The 18,450-nt window shown below is 40.6% G+C and overlaps 1 protein-coding gene across 1 annotated transcript; it reads right to left on the bottom strand.

Annotated features, from left to right (window-relative positions):
- Nucleotides 1-1,144: 1,144 nt before the first annotated feature.
- Nucleotides 1,145-17,835, bottom strand: SPTY2D1 (SPT2 chromatin protein domain containing 1). Its single transcript, XM_005900677.3, has 6 exons — nucleotides 17,601-17,835; nucleotides 8,345-8,459; nucleotides 5,748-7,271; nucleotides 3,990-4,164; nucleotides 2,757-2,834; nucleotides 1,145-1,815 (listed from the first exon to the last, which is right to left on the bottom strand). The coding sequence occupies exons 1-6, from the start codon at nucleotides 17,658-17,660 to the stop codon at nucleotides 1,722-1,724; spliced, it is 2,046 nt and encodes a 681-aa protein (XP_005900739.2). The 5' UTR covers nucleotides 17,661-17,835; the 3' UTR covers nucleotides 1,145-1,721.
- Nucleotides 17,836-18,450: the final 615 nt, after the last annotated feature.

Here is an 18,450-nt window from a genome sequence, read left to right as displayed (position 1 = left end):
AAACTTGTGAAGCAGAAAAAAAAATCACATAAGGGACAGCAAAGGAAATAATGTTCCAAACCTGTTTTATTACATGGAATATCACACTACTCTTGAATCATTAAAGGTATTGGAGATAGGTGAGAGGCAGTCTACAGGCTTTTCTGCCACCAGTGTTTCAACAGTTATATGTGATCATTAATAGTGGTTATCTATAACACCCCATCGTAGAGAAAAAGCAAGCTCTATAGATAAAAAAGAATACACAAAAACAACTTTCAGATCTTTTGAAGAGTAAATCTTGTAGGATAACCTCTCCTACTTCCCGATCCCCACTGACGGATGGCTTAGGACAGCCACAAGGTTTATTATAGAATTTTCTACAAGCTTATGTCCCATTGTCCCCAGTCCTCCACTCAGAGTCAGGGACACATGCTCTCTGGCATCATCACACCTCATTTTCTATTGCTGACCTTCCTTGAGACTTGGCTTCTCTCCAGCCAGAACCTAGGTCAGCCTGATTGGAATTGCTTGGACTTGAGGCTTAAGAGATATAACAAGTCTACAGATACGACTTGAAGAAAGGTAAGAATGAAGATGTTCCACAGCCTAGTAAGCACAGGAACAGGGAACATCCTCTTCTACCTGGGATAAAATCTCTTCACAGTGCATAGTTTGAAATAAAAGTGCAACATGGGCAAAAAGAGAAAGTGGTGGCCTTGATACACATGAATTTAGTTTTTGGTTTTTTACCATTAATCGCTAAAGAATTTAAGATAAAAATAGAGTCATTAACACAAAAAGGCAAAGGGCACCTTGAATTCCAAAATATCCTTACAATGGGGAGTGGAATGAGGCGGAGGGGAGCCTCACATGTCACTTCCTTAAGTTTGAAACTATTACTCTTCCAAATCTAATGTTTGAATAAAATAAGTATTTTTTCTTCAATATAAAAATGAAATTTTTAGATAAAAATCAAACAGCACAGTGACCTTGTCTATTTTACACCAACAAAACAGTAAATCTGAAAGTAAAATCTGGAAGAGAATATTCTTAAACAAAAATGGCATAACTTGTATTTTAACTTGGAAAATTCTGTTAATTGCCTAATCACCTAAATTAGTGAATAAGAATGCTCAGCATCCAATCCATGAATAATGCAGAATACAATTTATTCTACTTTTTACTTTCAAAGTCACAGAAATGACATCCATATAATTATAACACCTACTCTACATTTTCAAGTTCTCAATCCAAACATAGAGATTAGGACTGGTCACTTTATTGCTGGCAGCATTCCTGGAAGGGCCAGGTTCCTCATCAAAAGACAAATCTGATTGGGAGCCAGGCAGCGCCGTACTCACGCATCAGCAGAATTATGGAAGTAAAGGAACAATCCTTTCTTTTCCTTTTTAGAGTAGCAAAGGAATAATACAAGATTGGCTGAATTGTGAGCGGCCCCACATGAGAGTGCATAGCTCATGAGGATCAAGGCTGGCTCCTGTGAATAGTTAACTTCGTAAGAGCACTCACTGGGTATTATGTCATCTGCATTACGATTTCACCCTGCAAAGTATGTGAAAATACTTCATGCTCTAACGACAGCCTGCAGATAGATGACAGTATGCATTCCTTCTCCTTGAGTACCCAACTAGAATTCTAAAATGGTAAGGGCTTCTTCAGTCTGAAGGCAGGACTTCCTTGCAGCAGTCTTCAGAAGTTCACAAAAATACAAGCAGCAGCTAACGCTTCTTCAGCTTTTTGGCCTTTCGACGTCTCATTTCTTCTTCTTCACGTCTCATTTCCTCTAAATCTTCTTGCATACCTAATCTTAAGCTGTCAGGAAAAAATGCAGGTATTTGTCAATATACATGAAATTACCACGTTCTTTAAAAAGCAAGACTGAAATTTCAACTGGGAGCTTACATGGAATGCGCTGATGCACTAAAAAGGCCTCAAGACTTTACCAGTGAAAACAAGACTAAGCAGGAATATTTTTTTACCAGGAACCACTGCCTCAAGTTATAGTGGAAAAAAGATCTTACATACAACTCAACAGAAAACACCTGAATATTCCCATTACACTAATAAATATAAATTATCTCATCAGCTTTAAAAAATAAAGAACAAGAAACATTTATGCAATAAATAAGATTCTATTCTTGTCTCTTCCCAACACTCTAGTTTGCTATTTTATCTAGTTAGAGGACAGAGGACAAGAGGGAGAGAGAGGTTTAATATTTGGGTTGAGAATGAGGTGAATTATTTCATCAAGTTAACACTATAAACGAAGTAATCACTTGTTACCCCTACATAAGAAATGATTATTTGTTTGATAGTCAAACAGGAATCCAACATCAGGAATATAATATCCCTCATCGGGTCCTTGAGGTCAGTGGCAGTAAAGGTCAGCAAGACTGCGATGTATCTCATGTGGACAGGGAGTTAAGGATGGGAAAAGAAAAAGAACAACATGCAACAGCGGGATGTGGGGAGCTCTAGCATTTACTGTGTGCCTACGGGTGAGGCGGTGCACCGCGCAACATGCACACATGATCTGAATCCTCACAAAACCTCAGTGAGGAAAAACAGTACATTCCCAGCTTACAAATGGGAAAGCAGATTTAAAAGGCTACTTTGTCTGAAGCCCACAGCAAGCAAGCAGGATTGGAATTTAAACTGAGTGGCCGAAAGCCCCAGCTCCCAAGGATGCATCTGAAGCAGGGAACAGGAATTTTTTAGGAATTTCCACACATGTGTAGCTTGTGCTTACTTACCTCTTTGCTTCTTCTTTCTGCTGCTCCTTCCAACTACTCTCCATGTAACGTAAGGCATAATCGCTTTCATCTTTGTATCTGGTAAGAAAAAAATCAAAGTTGTTAGGAAAAAATAAAAAACCCAACTTCCCAAAAGAACTACATCTTGTTTTTAAAACCAACATCTTTATAACTAAATCAAACATATATTTAGGATTATTCCTCCTTGTTTGCAGGGAGTAGGATGGGCAGAGGTTGGGTAAAGGGGAGTTTCTGAAGTAAAGATAAATTATATGAGCCCTTCTAATTTCTCATATCTGTGACATCAAAGGAGAAAACAAGTGCTGACTACACGTACAGCTGGCCCTCGAACACCATGGGTATGAACTACATGGGTCCTCTTACTCAAAGATTTCTTTTTCATGCTGCAGTAGGGCACAAGAATTGGTTGCATCTGTACACATGGAACCGCAGAGAGGGAGGAATTTGTATACAGAGGAATCATACATACAGAGGGCTGACTCTTAAGTTACACGTGGATTTTCCCCAACCCTCACACTGTTGCGGGTCAACTGTATGTTACCTCATTTAATCTTCCCAAGTGTCATTTGAAAAATAACTGACTCAAGTTTATCCAGCTAGTAAGCTGTGGAACTTTAATCTAAACCCCAATTTTTCCTCTCCATCAGTGCTTCTCAATCTTTAAGGTTGCTGTGAACCACTGGGGAACCTTATAAAGCTAGTCTGGATTTAGATCTAAGCTGGGGCCTGCAAGCCTGCATTTCTAACAGGTTCCCAAGTGATGTCAATGCTGTTGGTCCCATGGTGCTGTTCAGGAACCACACTTCTGCGTAGCTTTTACACCAAAGAAAAGCAGGTGTCAGATCAGACTTTCAACATAGCTCTGTGGATGGTTTTTTGATTTCAAAGCCACGCCATATCTACTATACCAAGCTGCTTCACTCTTATCAAATATACATCTTATAAGGACAACAGTTAAATAGGGATACTTATTGGCCCTTATACAAGTAACTACATAATTCTGCATTAATTCTTAAATACTAAGTGCCAAAAAAGTAAATCTAAACAATCATTGAAGGATTCCTAATTAAGAATTGTATTCAATGCCTCTACTATTAATGTTTATTTTTTCCCCATAGAATGGATTATTCAAAATAAAAGTGTATATATATATACACACATATAAATAAATATAAATATATATATATATAAATAAATCTTCTTTATCCTTACTTTTTTCGGTCATAGCCAAAGATTTCTCTAATGTGCTTGGATATTTCTTCCTGAGGTTCTCCTTCATCTTCAATAAAGTCTTCCATTTCAGAGTCATATTCTTCTTCATCATCTTCCTCCTCTTCATATTCTCGCTGCCTTTTGTAACCACTAGGAAAGGGAAGCCTTTGAGGACCTAAAAATAGAAAGGCCATTATTTATAAGAGCAGTAAAATGTAATAGTCCCAACAAAGTCCTATGCAAGCTGAGATACTAAGACCTCATTAACATGGCAGCCTCAAAAACCAGAGCCAGCAGGCTGGCCCCCAGTGTGAACTCACTACTACAATCCTCTCTGTTGCTTCATGGTACTTAACAAGGAATAGAATTTCTGTCTGTCCCAAGGCTTACCAGAACTGTTACATTTTTCTAGCTTAGTAGTTTCTATTCTTTTGGATTTAAAAGACTAGTAAAATTTCTTAAAAAGAAAATAAAAAAGTTACAAATCACTGAAGGAACACAAATTTTAATCTTGCCAAAAAGAGACACCAAAGATAACAGTCTACTATTTATTATCATAATTCCATTACAGTTTTTAAAAGTCCAGTGGAGTATGAGAGTCTCAGAAATGGATCATTGTTTGAACTGAGCAACTCTGACTAAAAGGAAAAACTTACCACACCAACCTTATTTTTGTCATTTTGCCAAAAGACTGATTTAAAATTTTGCAAAAGACAGGCACTGATCAATAGACTAGTATCTGGGAACAACTGCTTTCTAGTCCTTGATTATAGACACTCCCTTTGTTGTTCTACAGTTGTTTTTAATATGCATGGCTTGTCTCCTTAGCTCAGAATTCCTTAACTTCAGCACTTTGACATTTTAGGTCAGCTGTTGGCTGTGAGGAGCTGTCCCGTACAGTGAAGGGTAACGGCGTCCGTGGCCTCCATCTACTAGGTGGCAGTAGCAGCCCACCCCACTTGTGTCAGTCAAAAACGTCTCCACATGTTGCCAAATGTTCACCAGGGATCGAAACTGTCCTTGGTTGAGAACCAATGTTTTGACGAAAGTAGCAAGTTTAACACATGGAGTATCATCTTTTCTTTCTTTTTATATTCTCCATGGTGTCTAACAAGTGCTTCAACAAATCCTTACTACCGTGTAGATACGATGATCTAGCAGTTAATAGGTGCCAACAATGATCCCATACCTTGGGACAATAGATTCCTAAAGGACTGGTAGCTTAGGGCCACTCTGAGGAACAGAAACACAAGGACAGTCTGAAATCATTCCTGGCATATCATGGGTGCTCAACAATATTTGATGGGATCAGTTATGCACCAAAAGGCTTCAAGCTTACAAATACACTCCAGTCCCTGAAGACAGGCACTTAGTCTTCATGAAGAGGTAAAGATGAATTCATTCATTGAACCACAAAAGGCACATACAATACATACTTATCCTATCAAACCACAAAAGGCATATACAATATACACTTATCCTATCATACAAATTCCATAGCTAAGCTTATTGCACTTGGAGACATTACAGAGGTGAACAAACAGGGCCCCAGATAAGTCTCTTTCTAAAGACTTTTCCAAGCCATAGTTACTAAAGGAACTCTCTGGCACAGGGCAGACGAAACATCAGGATTCTATCAACACAAGAATACATTTAAAAGCACACAGAATTCACAGCATCTTTGGTTCTGTAAAACAAAGCACTCTTTCCAATTTCCTAGTGACAAATAAATACTTTAAGGATAAGGGGAAATCTTACCAGATCTGTAGCCAGATAAGGATGGCTTCATTCCATTCATCTGTCCATTGCTGGGTCGGCTGATTATATTCTTGGAAGAAATTGTTTCTGAGACAACAGTGCATTTGGGCTTCAGAGGGGGACCTGAGGTATTAACTGTTCGCCCGGGTCCCAAGCTGCTCACTGGTCTACCAGGGCCTGAACTGCTGACAGGTCGTCCCGTTGGAGCTGGGCCACTGACTGACCGGCCAGGGCCACTGATTGACCGCCCAGGGGGGCCTGAGCCACTCATTGGTCGTCGATGGTCATGTGGACTGCTTACAGGCCGCCCAGGGCCCCCAGAGCTGCCCACGGGTCGCCCAGAACCACTGGAGCCACTGACAGGTCGCCCAGGGCCACCTGAGCTGCTGGCAGGTCGACCAAGGCCACTTGTACCACTGACTGTCCGTCCTGGGGGACTGAAGTCACTGGTTAGCTTCCTGTTCCCACTGACTGATCGCTCGGGTCCTGAGTTGGAGCTGCCATTCTGGCGCTTGGGCATGGGGCCAGAACTAACCGTGGGCCGGGCAGTCCCTGTGCTAGGCCGCCCAGGGGCTGAGCTGGAGCTGCTGCCTGGCGGCCTGACACCTGGACTCTTGGCCTTATTGTGTGGAGTGGCCATGGGTCCAGGCCTGGAATGGCTAGGATGGGGAGGAGATTTTTTGGCTTTGTGCTCGGTAGCAGATTTCTGAGGCCCTTTAGCAGAAGTCTTTGGGACACTTGGTGAATAGGTGCTGGGGTGGGGCTTTCCAGCCCCATTGAAAACAGGTCTATCACGGCCCTCATGAAGCGAGGATTGGGAGCAACTGCCAGGGGCTACTTTGGTCCTCTCCCCTGGCACGGATTTGGACGAAGACAAATGCAGGCGTTTCTCATCAGCTGGGCTGGGTCTGGGTTTCTTCTCAGGATGAGGAAGGACAGTACCCTTGCAAGGAGGATGCGTGTCTCCAGAGCCTCTGCTAAGCTTTGTGCCCATACCCTCTTTCTGAGAGGGTACTCTTCTGGTTGGCGGTAGTCTTGCATCTGTCTCAGGTGTCCTTTTCCTCCGCTTTCGTTCAAGGAATTCTCGCTCCCTAAGTTCTTCTGCAGTCATGGGCCGCTCTTCCGTCTTCTTCACTACCTTTATCTCCACTGGCTCATACTGCTTTTTCTCAGCCAGCCTGAGCAGATCATTGAAGTTCATGACTGGTGGGGCACTTTTAAGGGGGACCTTTGGTTTGCTTTCAACTTTGGGAGGTTCTTGTTCTTCCTCGTACTCCTGCTCTGACTCTGCTTGATTGTATTCTAAGAATTCATCCTCTTCTTCCATCTCGTACTCTTGGTCTGTTCCCTGGCTAGTGTGACTTTGCATTGCCTGCCTCTTCCTTGACTTTTCCTCAACAGGAATCCCATTGTAACCGTGGAAATTATCCTTTGTCCTCTTGGCCATAGCTCTTGCTTTCTTGTCATGTTTTAGCTCAATTCGCTTTTTCACTAGTTCTTCCTTTCTCCTCTTCTCTTCTAAGGCTGAAAAAGACAAAACAACACATTATTTCAAGGTCTTGATAAAACTGTACATTTATCTGAAATCAGTAGGTGGCCGAAACCAAGCAACATTCAAGCTACGGTTTGAAGAAATTTGAAAACTTCTAAGAATCAAATGAGGAAGTCATTCAAACAATTATCAATGAGTCATCTTTACACAATGAGTGGATCACATATGGGTTTTTCTATATGACTAAGCAAGAGAGAGTCTTGGCTTTTAGCTTAAATATAGAAAATAGTTCATACTAAATAAATATACCAAGTTAAGAGAATATTAGTACCCACTTAATAGTCATTAATTATGAATCAATGGATACTCAAACTTAATCAGTTTCCTTGTCATTTGCATAAAGTACAACTACTGCTTGAGTTTACTGGTTTTCAAAAACTATCCCTATTTTTAACCTTTTAGATAGTACTCGGTATATTTAAAAAAATTAAAATACAAAGTAGGTAGAAACAGATTCAAAACTAAGGTTAAGAGGGAGTTTCCTGTGGTCTGGTGGTTAGGACTCAGCATTTTCACTGCTGTGGTCCCAGATTTAATTCCTGGTTGGGAAACTAAGATTACACAGGCTGTACAGTACAGGCAAAAAAAAAAAAGAAAGGAAAAAGCCCACAAAAATAAACAAACAAACAACAACAGTGGAAAACAGTATTTTTTAAATGTCTATATGTGTATAACTGAGCCACTTTGCTGCACAGCAGAGAGTGATACAACATTGTAAATCAACTACACATCAATTAAAAGTACAAAGGAAAAAAAAGAACCAAGGGAAAAGAATGGAATTCTTACTGGAGTTGCTAATATGATCAACTAGAAGATATGGTCACTATTCCCAAAAAGCTTTTAATTTTGAAGAGGAAATAAAAGAAAACATCTATACAAATGACCAACATAAGAACATACATAATGCTACAAATACAGCTGACTCAGACACATACACAACAAATCCAATAGCCGCTTAGGATATTACAAGCATCCCTTGGTTAGTTACAAGCCAGCTGTGAAGACAGAAGACTTTAGAACTGAGAATAAGGCTATAGATCCATACCTTTTCGTCTGAGCTCCTCTTCTTTCCTTCTGAGAAAAGCCTGGACAGCTGCTGACTGGACACCCTTAACTTTTGGGTCTTTTTTGGGAGGTCCCACTGCCAAACTGTATCTTTTCTAAAAATAAAACGAGTAAGAGTTACACAAAATTAACTTTGAAACAATAGAAAGGTCTAAATGTTGACTAAAAAAACCTATTCTGAATAATTAAGAGACCACATAACCCTCATGAAAGCTCAGCTATAAAATTTCAGGCTAAAAATGATTACATATGCCTATTTCCAGGTGTAGAGTTTCTTTAAACATCTTCAACAATACATAAATGAACAACTCACAGAAACACCATTTTCAAGCTATTTTCCCAAAAAGGTACCTGGACTGGGGGAATTGAAAAAAATCACCACTAAAAAAGACTGTTCTAGAATTCTGATTTAAAAGAGTATCCTTCTTCAGAAGTTTCCAAGTCCATAGTAGAAAAAACTATCACAACTGTTATCCTCCTGCATACCCACTCCAGGTGGTTTTCAGCTGCTACACTGGTTATCTTGCCTACAACATTAAATACCGAGATCCTACTGTGATCTCAGGCAAAGGAGGTGGCAAACCATAGCTAAAAGGCATTTCAAAGAAATCGAAGCAGCAAGAAGGGTCCCAGTCTCTGTAACCTTTAAGTGTAGCTCTATATTCATTAAATATTAATTCTCCACACAAATCATTTCAGACAAGTTTCCAGATCACCCAAGGTACTAACATCCTGGAACAGATGGTATTTCTCTGGTCTTTGATTTTTATGCAATTGCACTGGGAAATGACTAAAACTAGAATAATCATTAGAGAAGTATAATTAAACAGAGCTAATAACTCAGACCAGGATGATTACTCTCTAGGACCATCTCACATTAAACTTACGGGCTAGGAAATAAGAATTTTTTAATGCCCTTCTTTCATCTTGGGCAGATGACGTTCTTATCCACTCAACCTTGTTGCTGTGCTAGTTTAAAAAGAAACGTTAACCTATGAGAACAAATTGAGCTACTAAGGAACCAATAAAGTGACTCCCAAAATGTGTATGAAATTCTGGAGGAAAGCCAAAGGACTCCTGCTTACTATACAGCTGCCAAACAGAAGGCATCTTGAAACAGGCTGGAAGTTCCAGCTAAGTTAGTCTACCCATGAAGCAGCTGGCCAAGAAAGCAGGCCCTAATCTGACCTGAAAATCCTGAGTGATGGCAATGCTTGAGACCTGACACGTCCCTCACAGAGAAATCCCAAGAGAGCATCCAGATTCCTTTCTCAGTCACCTTGGCTGCCACAGTGAAATTCTTTAGCAAGTCCCTCTCTTTGTAAATTTAGTTGCAGGCCCTTTCCATAGTGGATTGGCCCAATGTTTAAGGGAGCAAAGGAGAGGGAAAGGAAGATAGGAGAAAGAGAATACTGCTTACCTAATTATATAGACATAAAATCTGCCGTGGTTACAAGAACCTCAAACATAGGTCTTATTCATAGGAAACACACATTTTCTTAACAGAAGGGCTACTGTGAAGATGATTCAAGTTGCATAAGACACATAAACTCATAAGCAGAGGCGCACACTCACATCAGGTAGATATATGAGAAGAAGGGTGCATTTGTGCTGCCAAAGCTCCAAGTATTTCTCTCCCTGCCAACTATATAGCCCAGATTCACCTGCCAAATCGAAGCTTAATACAGGGCTCCCCCTGCCCCAAAATACCAATCTTAATGTTAATTATTTAAAATAGGATTAGTTTGTTACCTAGGTATTTCAAGTGAGCAAGTGAGTACTTTCTAATTTGATTTCAAGGTCTGTATCTTTCTTCCTAACCTGGCACTTAAATAGGTAGGTAGTGGGTTAAGTATTCTTGACTAAATACAGACACCAAAAGAGAAAAATAGTGTCAATGGGATATAGTATAATACCGTGTTTAGTAAGCTTCAGTCACTCCCATATCACTGTCATGATTTTTGCCCTTTTAGTATGCCAACTGTATTATTATTTACTAATTTTAAGAAAATATGTAGATTGAACACCAAGACTTATTATTGCACCTTTACCTCAAGCAATAATACTCATGAAACGACAGGCTTGAAAGGCTAGTTATATCTTCCCAAATTCTATCAAAATATCATTTTAAAAATATGCATCTATGAGAATAAAAAGTATTTATGAGTCCCCTAAAACCATGGTGACGCAAGAGCCATGTGTACTGCACTCTGGGAAACACCAGCGGAGGAGCATGAACACAGGAAAGGTGGAGCACAAGAGAGCAGCGAGGGGGGGTCAGGAACTCGGAGTCACTCAGCGGAGAACACCAAAGCTACACTGAGCTTCTTTCCAAGTATACACCTATTTTCATCAATTCACATGCCAATTTCAAATTCAGCTTTGTTTAAAAAAAGACCTCCAATCCTTAAGGATACTTACTAAGCTGGCCTCACATTTAACTCAACAATTTTGCTGTCCTTGTCCTGTCCCTATGATGGAGAAGGAATTCAATAAATCTATAAAGTGTCTTATTTCGTGGGTCTGCTGGGAAACAATTTATGTAGGACAAGGTCCTGCTTGATGAGGCTTGATCTTATTTACTGACTTGAGCTGAGTCATAATTAATAGCTTCTTACATCCTCTGTAACTTGATGCACTCAAAGGCAGATACCAGGAGAATATTAAAATATTCTCTTAGGCAAAATTTAGATCAAAATGTAGAAATTTGGGGCAGGAAAAAAAAGGGGGGCTAGGCCTCCAGAGACAGTGATCTTTTTAAAACATTTTTAATGGGATACAATTCACAAACCATAAAATCCACCCATTTAGTGTGTACTAGTATATTCCCAGAGTTGTACAACCATCACCACTATCTATTTCCAGAGCATTTTCACCTTCCCAAAAAGAAATCCCTTACCCTTCAGCAGCCATTCCCCATTCCCCTCACTATGGCCTTGGCAGCCACTAATGTTCTTTCTGCTTCTGTGGGTTTGCCAATTCTGGACACTTCATATAAATGAAATCATGCACCCAGTGTATACACATAGTGATTGATAATGCATCATAAAATAAACTCTAGAAGCCACAGATACTATATAGATAAGTGATTATTCAAAGTATCTAAGATTTTCCAATTCAAAAAACTTTTTTTTTCTCCATCTGCTCCAGAATTTCTGTGAGAAACTCTATCCCATCAGACTTTACCGGACACTGAGAAGTGTCATCACAAAATATAAGTTCCTGCCCAAGGCTTTAGTAGGCTGGAGTAGACAGACGGATTCAGGTTTTATAGATGGCAAACCTTACTCACATCCCATTCCTGACGGACTACAGTATTAACTCCAGCCTGAGTTTCCAGCCTGTCCTACAAATTTCAGACTTGCCAGTCCCCACAATTATGTGAGCCAATTTCCTAAAACAGATCCTACTGGTTCTGTCTTTCTGGAGACCCCTAACTGCTGCAGGGGTCCTTTGTATTAATATCTTACCACTTTCACTTAATGTTTTAAAAGTTCACGCTGTAACATATGTCAGTACTTCACACCTTTTCTGGATGAATATTTCATTATATGGATTATACCACATTTATCTAATCATCAGTTAATGGATATGTAGATTGTTTCTGCTTTTTGGCTATTATGAATAAGGCTCTGTGAACATATGTATACAAAGTTTTCTGTGAACGAATGCTTTCCTTTCTCTTGGGTCTATCACTATAGACCTTCTTAACATTGAGCTGGCTAGACTTTTGAAAAAGGGGTTGCAGTCAGACCCTGGTATTAGAAGATTTCCTATAATAGAACATTTTATTAGACAGTTTCCTTCCCCATCATGGGGCGCCCAGCAGAGAACCACGTATTTAAAAGAAAGCTTCAGGCTGGGATTACACTGTATGCCATTTAATAAGGCAGGAGAACTATTTGGCACTTTCTCCCACATCAGATGGTCACATTTAGCTCTAGCGGCAACACATCAAGATGTACCCATCAATTCTGAATCTGATTCAAGGCACCAGGCTGTTTCATTGTCTGAGCTTCATGAAAAGCAGCTGGACAAGAGTTTCTTTTATCCTAAGAGTATCCATTTTATTACACTGCAGGCCAACTCAGTCATTCCGCTGGGCCCCAGTGAATGATCCACAACAGTGAAGCTTATGCCATCTAAATGCAGTATCAGAGATTCTGCCAAGATTTGTGATTCTGAAGCCAAGAGACCTAGAAAACATTAAGTCACTTTAAACATACGTGTTCCTTGCACTGAAACCATACTGTCACAGTCAGATTAAGAAAATCAGGAGTTTTCAGTGTGGAAATACATGTTCACCAAATATGTTATTAATATATAGGAATCAACAGCAATTCCTTCTTGAAAGTTCTTCTTTACTCGAGAGATAATATATTGTTGTAACTGTAAAAAACAAATATTCTGATGCTTTTATATAGAGATTTATCATTGGTTAGAAATCAGAGTTAGAAATATTCAAAGGATATATCCTTAACTTTAACGACTATACAACTTCTACAATCCTCTCAATACATCGTAGTCAAGGAATGAATGCAGCCTGGAAAACCACTGATATGCATTAGGCTTGCTTAGCTGGGTGGCTAAGAGAGTGAAAATAAAACCACCAAAAACCATGCTATTCAAGACTGCTAAGAGGTCAAATATAAATTTTACTATTACTGTTTATAAAACTATACCTGATTACAAAGTATAGTTTCAGATGGATACCTCAGAGTCTCTAGTTCAACCTCATGTTAGAAATGGCCCCAAAAGGACAACTGTATATTTACTGGCTATCACTCATACCATTTGTAGCAAAGACTGAATTAGAATCTAGATCTCCTGACTCTGGGGCAAAAGTTTTCCTATTACAATGTGCCTCACTTCTAACTTAATCCCAACACTTTCATCTCTAGCTCTAACTTCATTCTTACATGCCCCTCCTTAACTTCCACCTGCTTCCTAGCCAATGCCATTACTCCAAACAAGTCCATCACAGAACCTTCCCCCAGTCTCAGACCCTATTTCCGTTAACCATGCTGGCACTCTCCCAAACAGCCTGTAAATCTCTATTCACCAGTTTTCAAATGCTGTTAGTTTAGCCTTTAAATTTCTCTCCCATCAGACTTTACTGTACAGTGAGAAGTGTCATCAAAAAAACAACGGGGTTGCTGCCTAAGGCTCTATTGGGTTGGAGTTGGGGGTAGGGAACTAGATGGATTCAGGCTTTATAGATGACAACCTTCCTCATCACCCCATTTCCAATAGACTCTCCTCTTTCAACACAGGGTCATGATTAAGAAAGAACTCTGCAGCCACTTTGCCTGGACTAGATTCTCTGCTCGGCCATTACTAGCCCTGCCACTTATTAGCTGTGTGACTTTGGAAATGTTTCTTCGTCTCCCTGAACCTCAGTTTCCTTATCTGTAAAACAACCTTCCTTATATGGTTACTATGATGATTAAACTAATTAATATATAGAAAGTGCTTAGAACAGTGCCTGGCACAAAGTAAGCATTATAAATGCTAATTGCTGTTGTTATTATCCTTACTATTCATAAAGAGATTGCCTAGGTAGTGATGGGAAAGAGAACAGAATCTCCGTGGGGCAATATTACAGATGGACAAAAAGCACATGAAAAAATACTCAACAGCACTAATTATTAGAGAAATGCAAATCAAAACTACAATCACATATCACCTCATACAGTCAGAATGGCCATAATCAAAAAATCTATAAACAATAAATACTGGAGGGGGTATGGAGAAAGGGGAACCCTGTTACACTGCTGATTAGAAAGTAAATTGGTACAATCATTATGGAGAACAGTATGGAGGTTCCTTAAAAAACCTAAATATAGAACTACCTACCATATGATCCAGCAATCCCACTCCTGGGCATATATCCAGAGAAAACCATTATTCAAAAGATAACATGCAAAAAAAAGATACATGCACCCAATGTTCACTGCAGCACTATTTACAACAGCCAAGATATATGGAAGCAACCTAAGTATCCACCGACAGAGAAGTGGATAGAGGAGGATTGGATACAACGGAGTATTACTTAGCCATAAAAAGAATGCAATAATGCCATTTGCAGTAACATGGATGGACCTAGAGATTATCATACTGAGTGAAGTCAAGACAGAGAAAGACAAATACATGATAAATGTGGAACCTAAAAAAATGGTACAAATGAACTTATTTACAAAACAGAAATAGTCACAAATGTAAAAAACAAACTGATGGTTACCAGAGGGAATGGGGAAGAGGGATAAACTGGATGATTGGGGCTGAAATATATACACTACTATACATAAAATCGATAATAAAGACCTACTGTATTGCACAGGCTTTCCTGGTGGCTCAGACGGTATAGAATCCACCTGCAATGCAGGATACCCAGGTTCAATCTAAAGGTCAGGAAAATCCCCTGGAGAAGGGAATAGCAACCCACTCTAGTATCTTTGGAGAACCTCATGAAAAGAGGAGCCTGGAAGGCTCATGGGGTCGAAAAAAGTCCAGCACGGCTGAGTGACTGAGCATGCATATATAGCAGAGGCAACTCTACTCAGTACTCTGTAATGACCTATATGGGAAAAGAATCTAAAAAAGAGTGGCTATATGTATATGGAAAACTGACTCATTTTACTGTTCACCTCAAGGGTCCACAGACCCCCAAATCCTTATATCTCTAATACCATATGAAGGCTTCCTCTTTACTTTCTGATTTGAGGGTCACACCACAGTTACAGTATCTTTCCTGGGACAGTTTTCAGTCTGACTGTGAGAAAAACCATGTATCTTGCTTTGTGCACCACAAGACATCAATTATAGTTACTTGAAACCTGCTTTTGCTAGAGGAACTCAGTGAGAAAAATATTAAGGGTAAAGTTACCCAAAATATCTTTTCTCCTTTATATATAAACAAAGCTAATAACAGTGACTGGTTACATCACCTTGATCAGCTGTGGGGTTTTTTTGTATTCAGTTTTCCACTGGGAAAAGACAGCACGCCTGGTATTTCTAGGCATGATGCAATCCTCCTTTGGTTTTAACCAAAATCTTTTACAGATAACTATTTCTCTTAAAAAGAAACAATATGAACGAAAGCTGTCCCAAATGGGAACTGTTCATTGCTTTTCAAGTCAGATATAGTAGACATTTCTTTAAATAAAGAGTTCAAAGTGGCTGTACAGGTGTTTCAGATTTTAGCCTCCCTTGGATTTTAGTCTAATCAACGCCAGTATATTTCCTTTCTGTAACAAAGATGTGAAAAAGGAACTTGATGACTGAAATTCAAAGTCAACTATGATACGATCCAAATGGAAGGTGGGGACAAAGATGGCTAAAAGAGAAATACAAACCAAGCCCTAGAGAAGGATGGATAACTCAGTATTTGTGAAGCAGGGTGTGTGTGCGTGTGTGTGGTGTGTGTGTATTGTGATGCTGTTTGACTTGGATGTTGGTTTATAAGGATACTTGCTTTGTAGTACTCTCACACTGTGCAGTATGTTAGATTTCAGAACTCATAGCGTGAGCTAAAAGGCTTCACTTGGAGCTGATAAACAATATAACTTAAAACAATCAGATGACTTAAGATCATGGATGAAATTTAACACAATCTTGCTCTATTCCTCAATAATTTCTTTTGTGTTTTACTGTTATCTGAAGTAAAAAGATAAGGATTATAGTGCTGATAACTAAATGAAACCTCCAGGCTCACTAGCTTTTGGGGCGAGTGGGAGGGAAAAACATACTTTCATGAAGTATATGCCTATATTCATCTATTAAATTTTAAATGACCTCACCAATTCACCCATTTTCCTTTCTGCTTCCAATCTTTGTTATTCCAATCATAGATCAGTAATGTATATATTCTGAAATACAGACATAATTTGAAATCTCCCACTCTAGAAATATGTACTTCTCTGTCAGCGATCTTTGGTTTTTAGAAGAAACAACTAACTTGGTTCTGATTCTTCCACAGTCCTGGGCTTCAGGGCAAGTATTATCTTTCTTTGACCTCCACTGAAATTGAGGAGGACGTAGAAAGAAATATGGACCCAATTATGCAAAGATAAATGCTACTAGATCCAATATTGACTTGCCTAGGAAATTTACAGAGGCTGAAAATAATTCTGTCTTTCAAGGTTTCATAACTTCAAGATCATTCAGAGTATTTGAGATGGGATGCGAATACATACAATAAACTGACCAATATCGGTTTTATTTACCAGTTATTTTTACATCAATATCTTCAAAAGAGTAAAAGAATGAGCACAGGAGAGGAAAAAAAATATTGCAAGTATACAAAAATCTAAGACATGCAGAACACATGATGAGAGCTCAGTAAGATCTAGTTGAACTGACTTAAAAAGAGCGCCGTTTGAGCTCCACACCTCGTCGCTCAAACCGCAGGTATCACAATGCAATTTATCGGTTTACAGCTGGGGCTGTGGTACCATCTGAGGATCCTGAAATGATTAGTTTATGCAAAACAGGTACACCCTCGCAAACCAGGCCCTCACCACCACTACCGCATTTAGATACTGAACTCTTACACCGCTCAGCGAATTAGCGAACCTCACAGGGTAAATGGGACCTAGATTTCAAACAACAACTAATCTGGAAGACCACAGGTAAACGGAAACTGAAACTATTTCTCTCATTCTGTTGGCCAAAATTTCGTGGAATCCACTCACACTCCCTTCCTAGGGAGGTGATAATTCAATCACCTGGTTGGCTGAGTGGGTGGGGGACACAAGTTAAAAAACTTGTTCGGGAAACTACACAACGTTTGACTCAAAGATCAGCGGAAAATCAGCTCAAAAACTATCAGGCCAAGTCCCTAATACTCCTGAACTCCCCAACCTCTGGGTTGAAGTTTATGCCGAAGCTAGAAACTACGAGCATTAGATTCCACTACGTGCCAGGCACGGCTCTACTCTCCAGCTTTCACGCAACTCTAAAACACCCTAAACGCAAAGTTCAAGTTGTAGGGGTAACTAAGCCGAAACAAACCAAATCCGCTCGTCAGCACGCACTCGCTTGCTTATCTCAAGCCCCCAGTAACTTCACCCCCCTGTACCCAGAAGTACATGTCCAAAAGTAAAAAAAGAAAAAATACGGCGTCCAGATCTTTCTTATCCTGGAGCCGGTGTGCTGATTCCTGGAAGTTCCAAGGACCACACACTCGGAACTTGAAGACCAGGATCTCCTATAGTCGCGCCCCGGCTGATACTTACCGGCACGTTGTTGACACCCTGCGCTTTGGAAGCTATCAGGAGAATTTCCCTAAAGTCCATTCTGGTCGAGGAGGAGGACTGGGCCAGCCTCTCGGAGAGGAGGGAAAGCGCGCCTTACCGAGGCGACCAGCAACAGCCTAATGATCTGTCTGGCCAGCCTCTCTCCCACCCCTCCTCTGCACGACCACTTCCGGCGCTTTCCAATGCCGTCTGCCCGCCCACTTTCCTCCAGAGGCCAGTATCCTTTCAGGCCCGCCGCTTCCCTCGCGAGTCTTTGGCGTAACTTCCGCTTTCAGGCTCGAGACACGTAGAAACGTGGTACGTGGCTGCTGGCGTCCGCTCGAAGGGGCGGGACTAAGCCCTTCCCGGACCAAGGAGACTCGACCTGTAAACTGGGGGGCGTGGCCAACGGAAAGAGCCGCTTCCCTGGAGGCGCTGGCGCAAGGCCTGTTTTCGTGCTCCGTGTGCACTCTTGTGCGCTAGAGCGAGGGCGGGGTGAGGCGTTACTACCGGCTATCTGAGGGTCACGGTTGGACGCTCAGGTCCGAGACGGCGGTACCTCAACAGCAGAACCGACAGGTCTCGAGCAGGGGGTTACAGTTAGGCGTTTGTAGGCACTCGCCAGGCTGCGCAGATGCGAACGACACCGACTGGTCCCCTGTCCTGGGAACGCTTGATTCTTCGCATCCCGGCATAGGGTGTGTGGTCACCTCCTACACAGATACAGGCGTGTGATGTATAGAGGCGCCCGCTTACTGCTTTTGCTTCATTTTCGATAATAAGCCCCACGTAGGGCAGCCAACTGTGCTTTGTGTAGTGGCTGAATGGAGAAATTTCTCACAGACCCAGC

The sequence above is a fragment of the Bos mutus genome, chromosome 29, assembly GCF_027580195.1.
Source record: "Bos mutus isolate GX-2022 chromosome 29, NWIPB_WYAK_1.1, whole genome shotgun sequence".
Classification (NCBI taxonomy): Eukaryota; Metazoa; Chordata; class Mammalia; order Artiodactyla; family Bovidae; genus Bos; species Bos mutus.
The sequence above is the reverse complement of the archived record's forward strand: the minus strand, read 5'-3'. Positions and strand labels throughout refer to the sequence as shown.

Coding starts and splice junctions, on each gene's coding strand:
- SPTY2D1 (XM_005900677.3), bottom strand. CDS start 17,660: ATGGACTTTAGGGAAATTCTCCTGATAGCTTCCAAAGCGCAGGGTGTC. Junction 8,460..17,600: donor AGGGTGTCAACAACGTGCCG/GTAAGTATCAGC, acceptor TTTTATTTTTAG/AAAAGATACAGTTTGGCAGT. Junction 7,272..8,344: donor AGAGGAGCTCAGACGAAAAG/GTATGGATCTAT, acceptor TGTCTTTTTCAG/CCTTAGAAGAGAAGAGGAGA.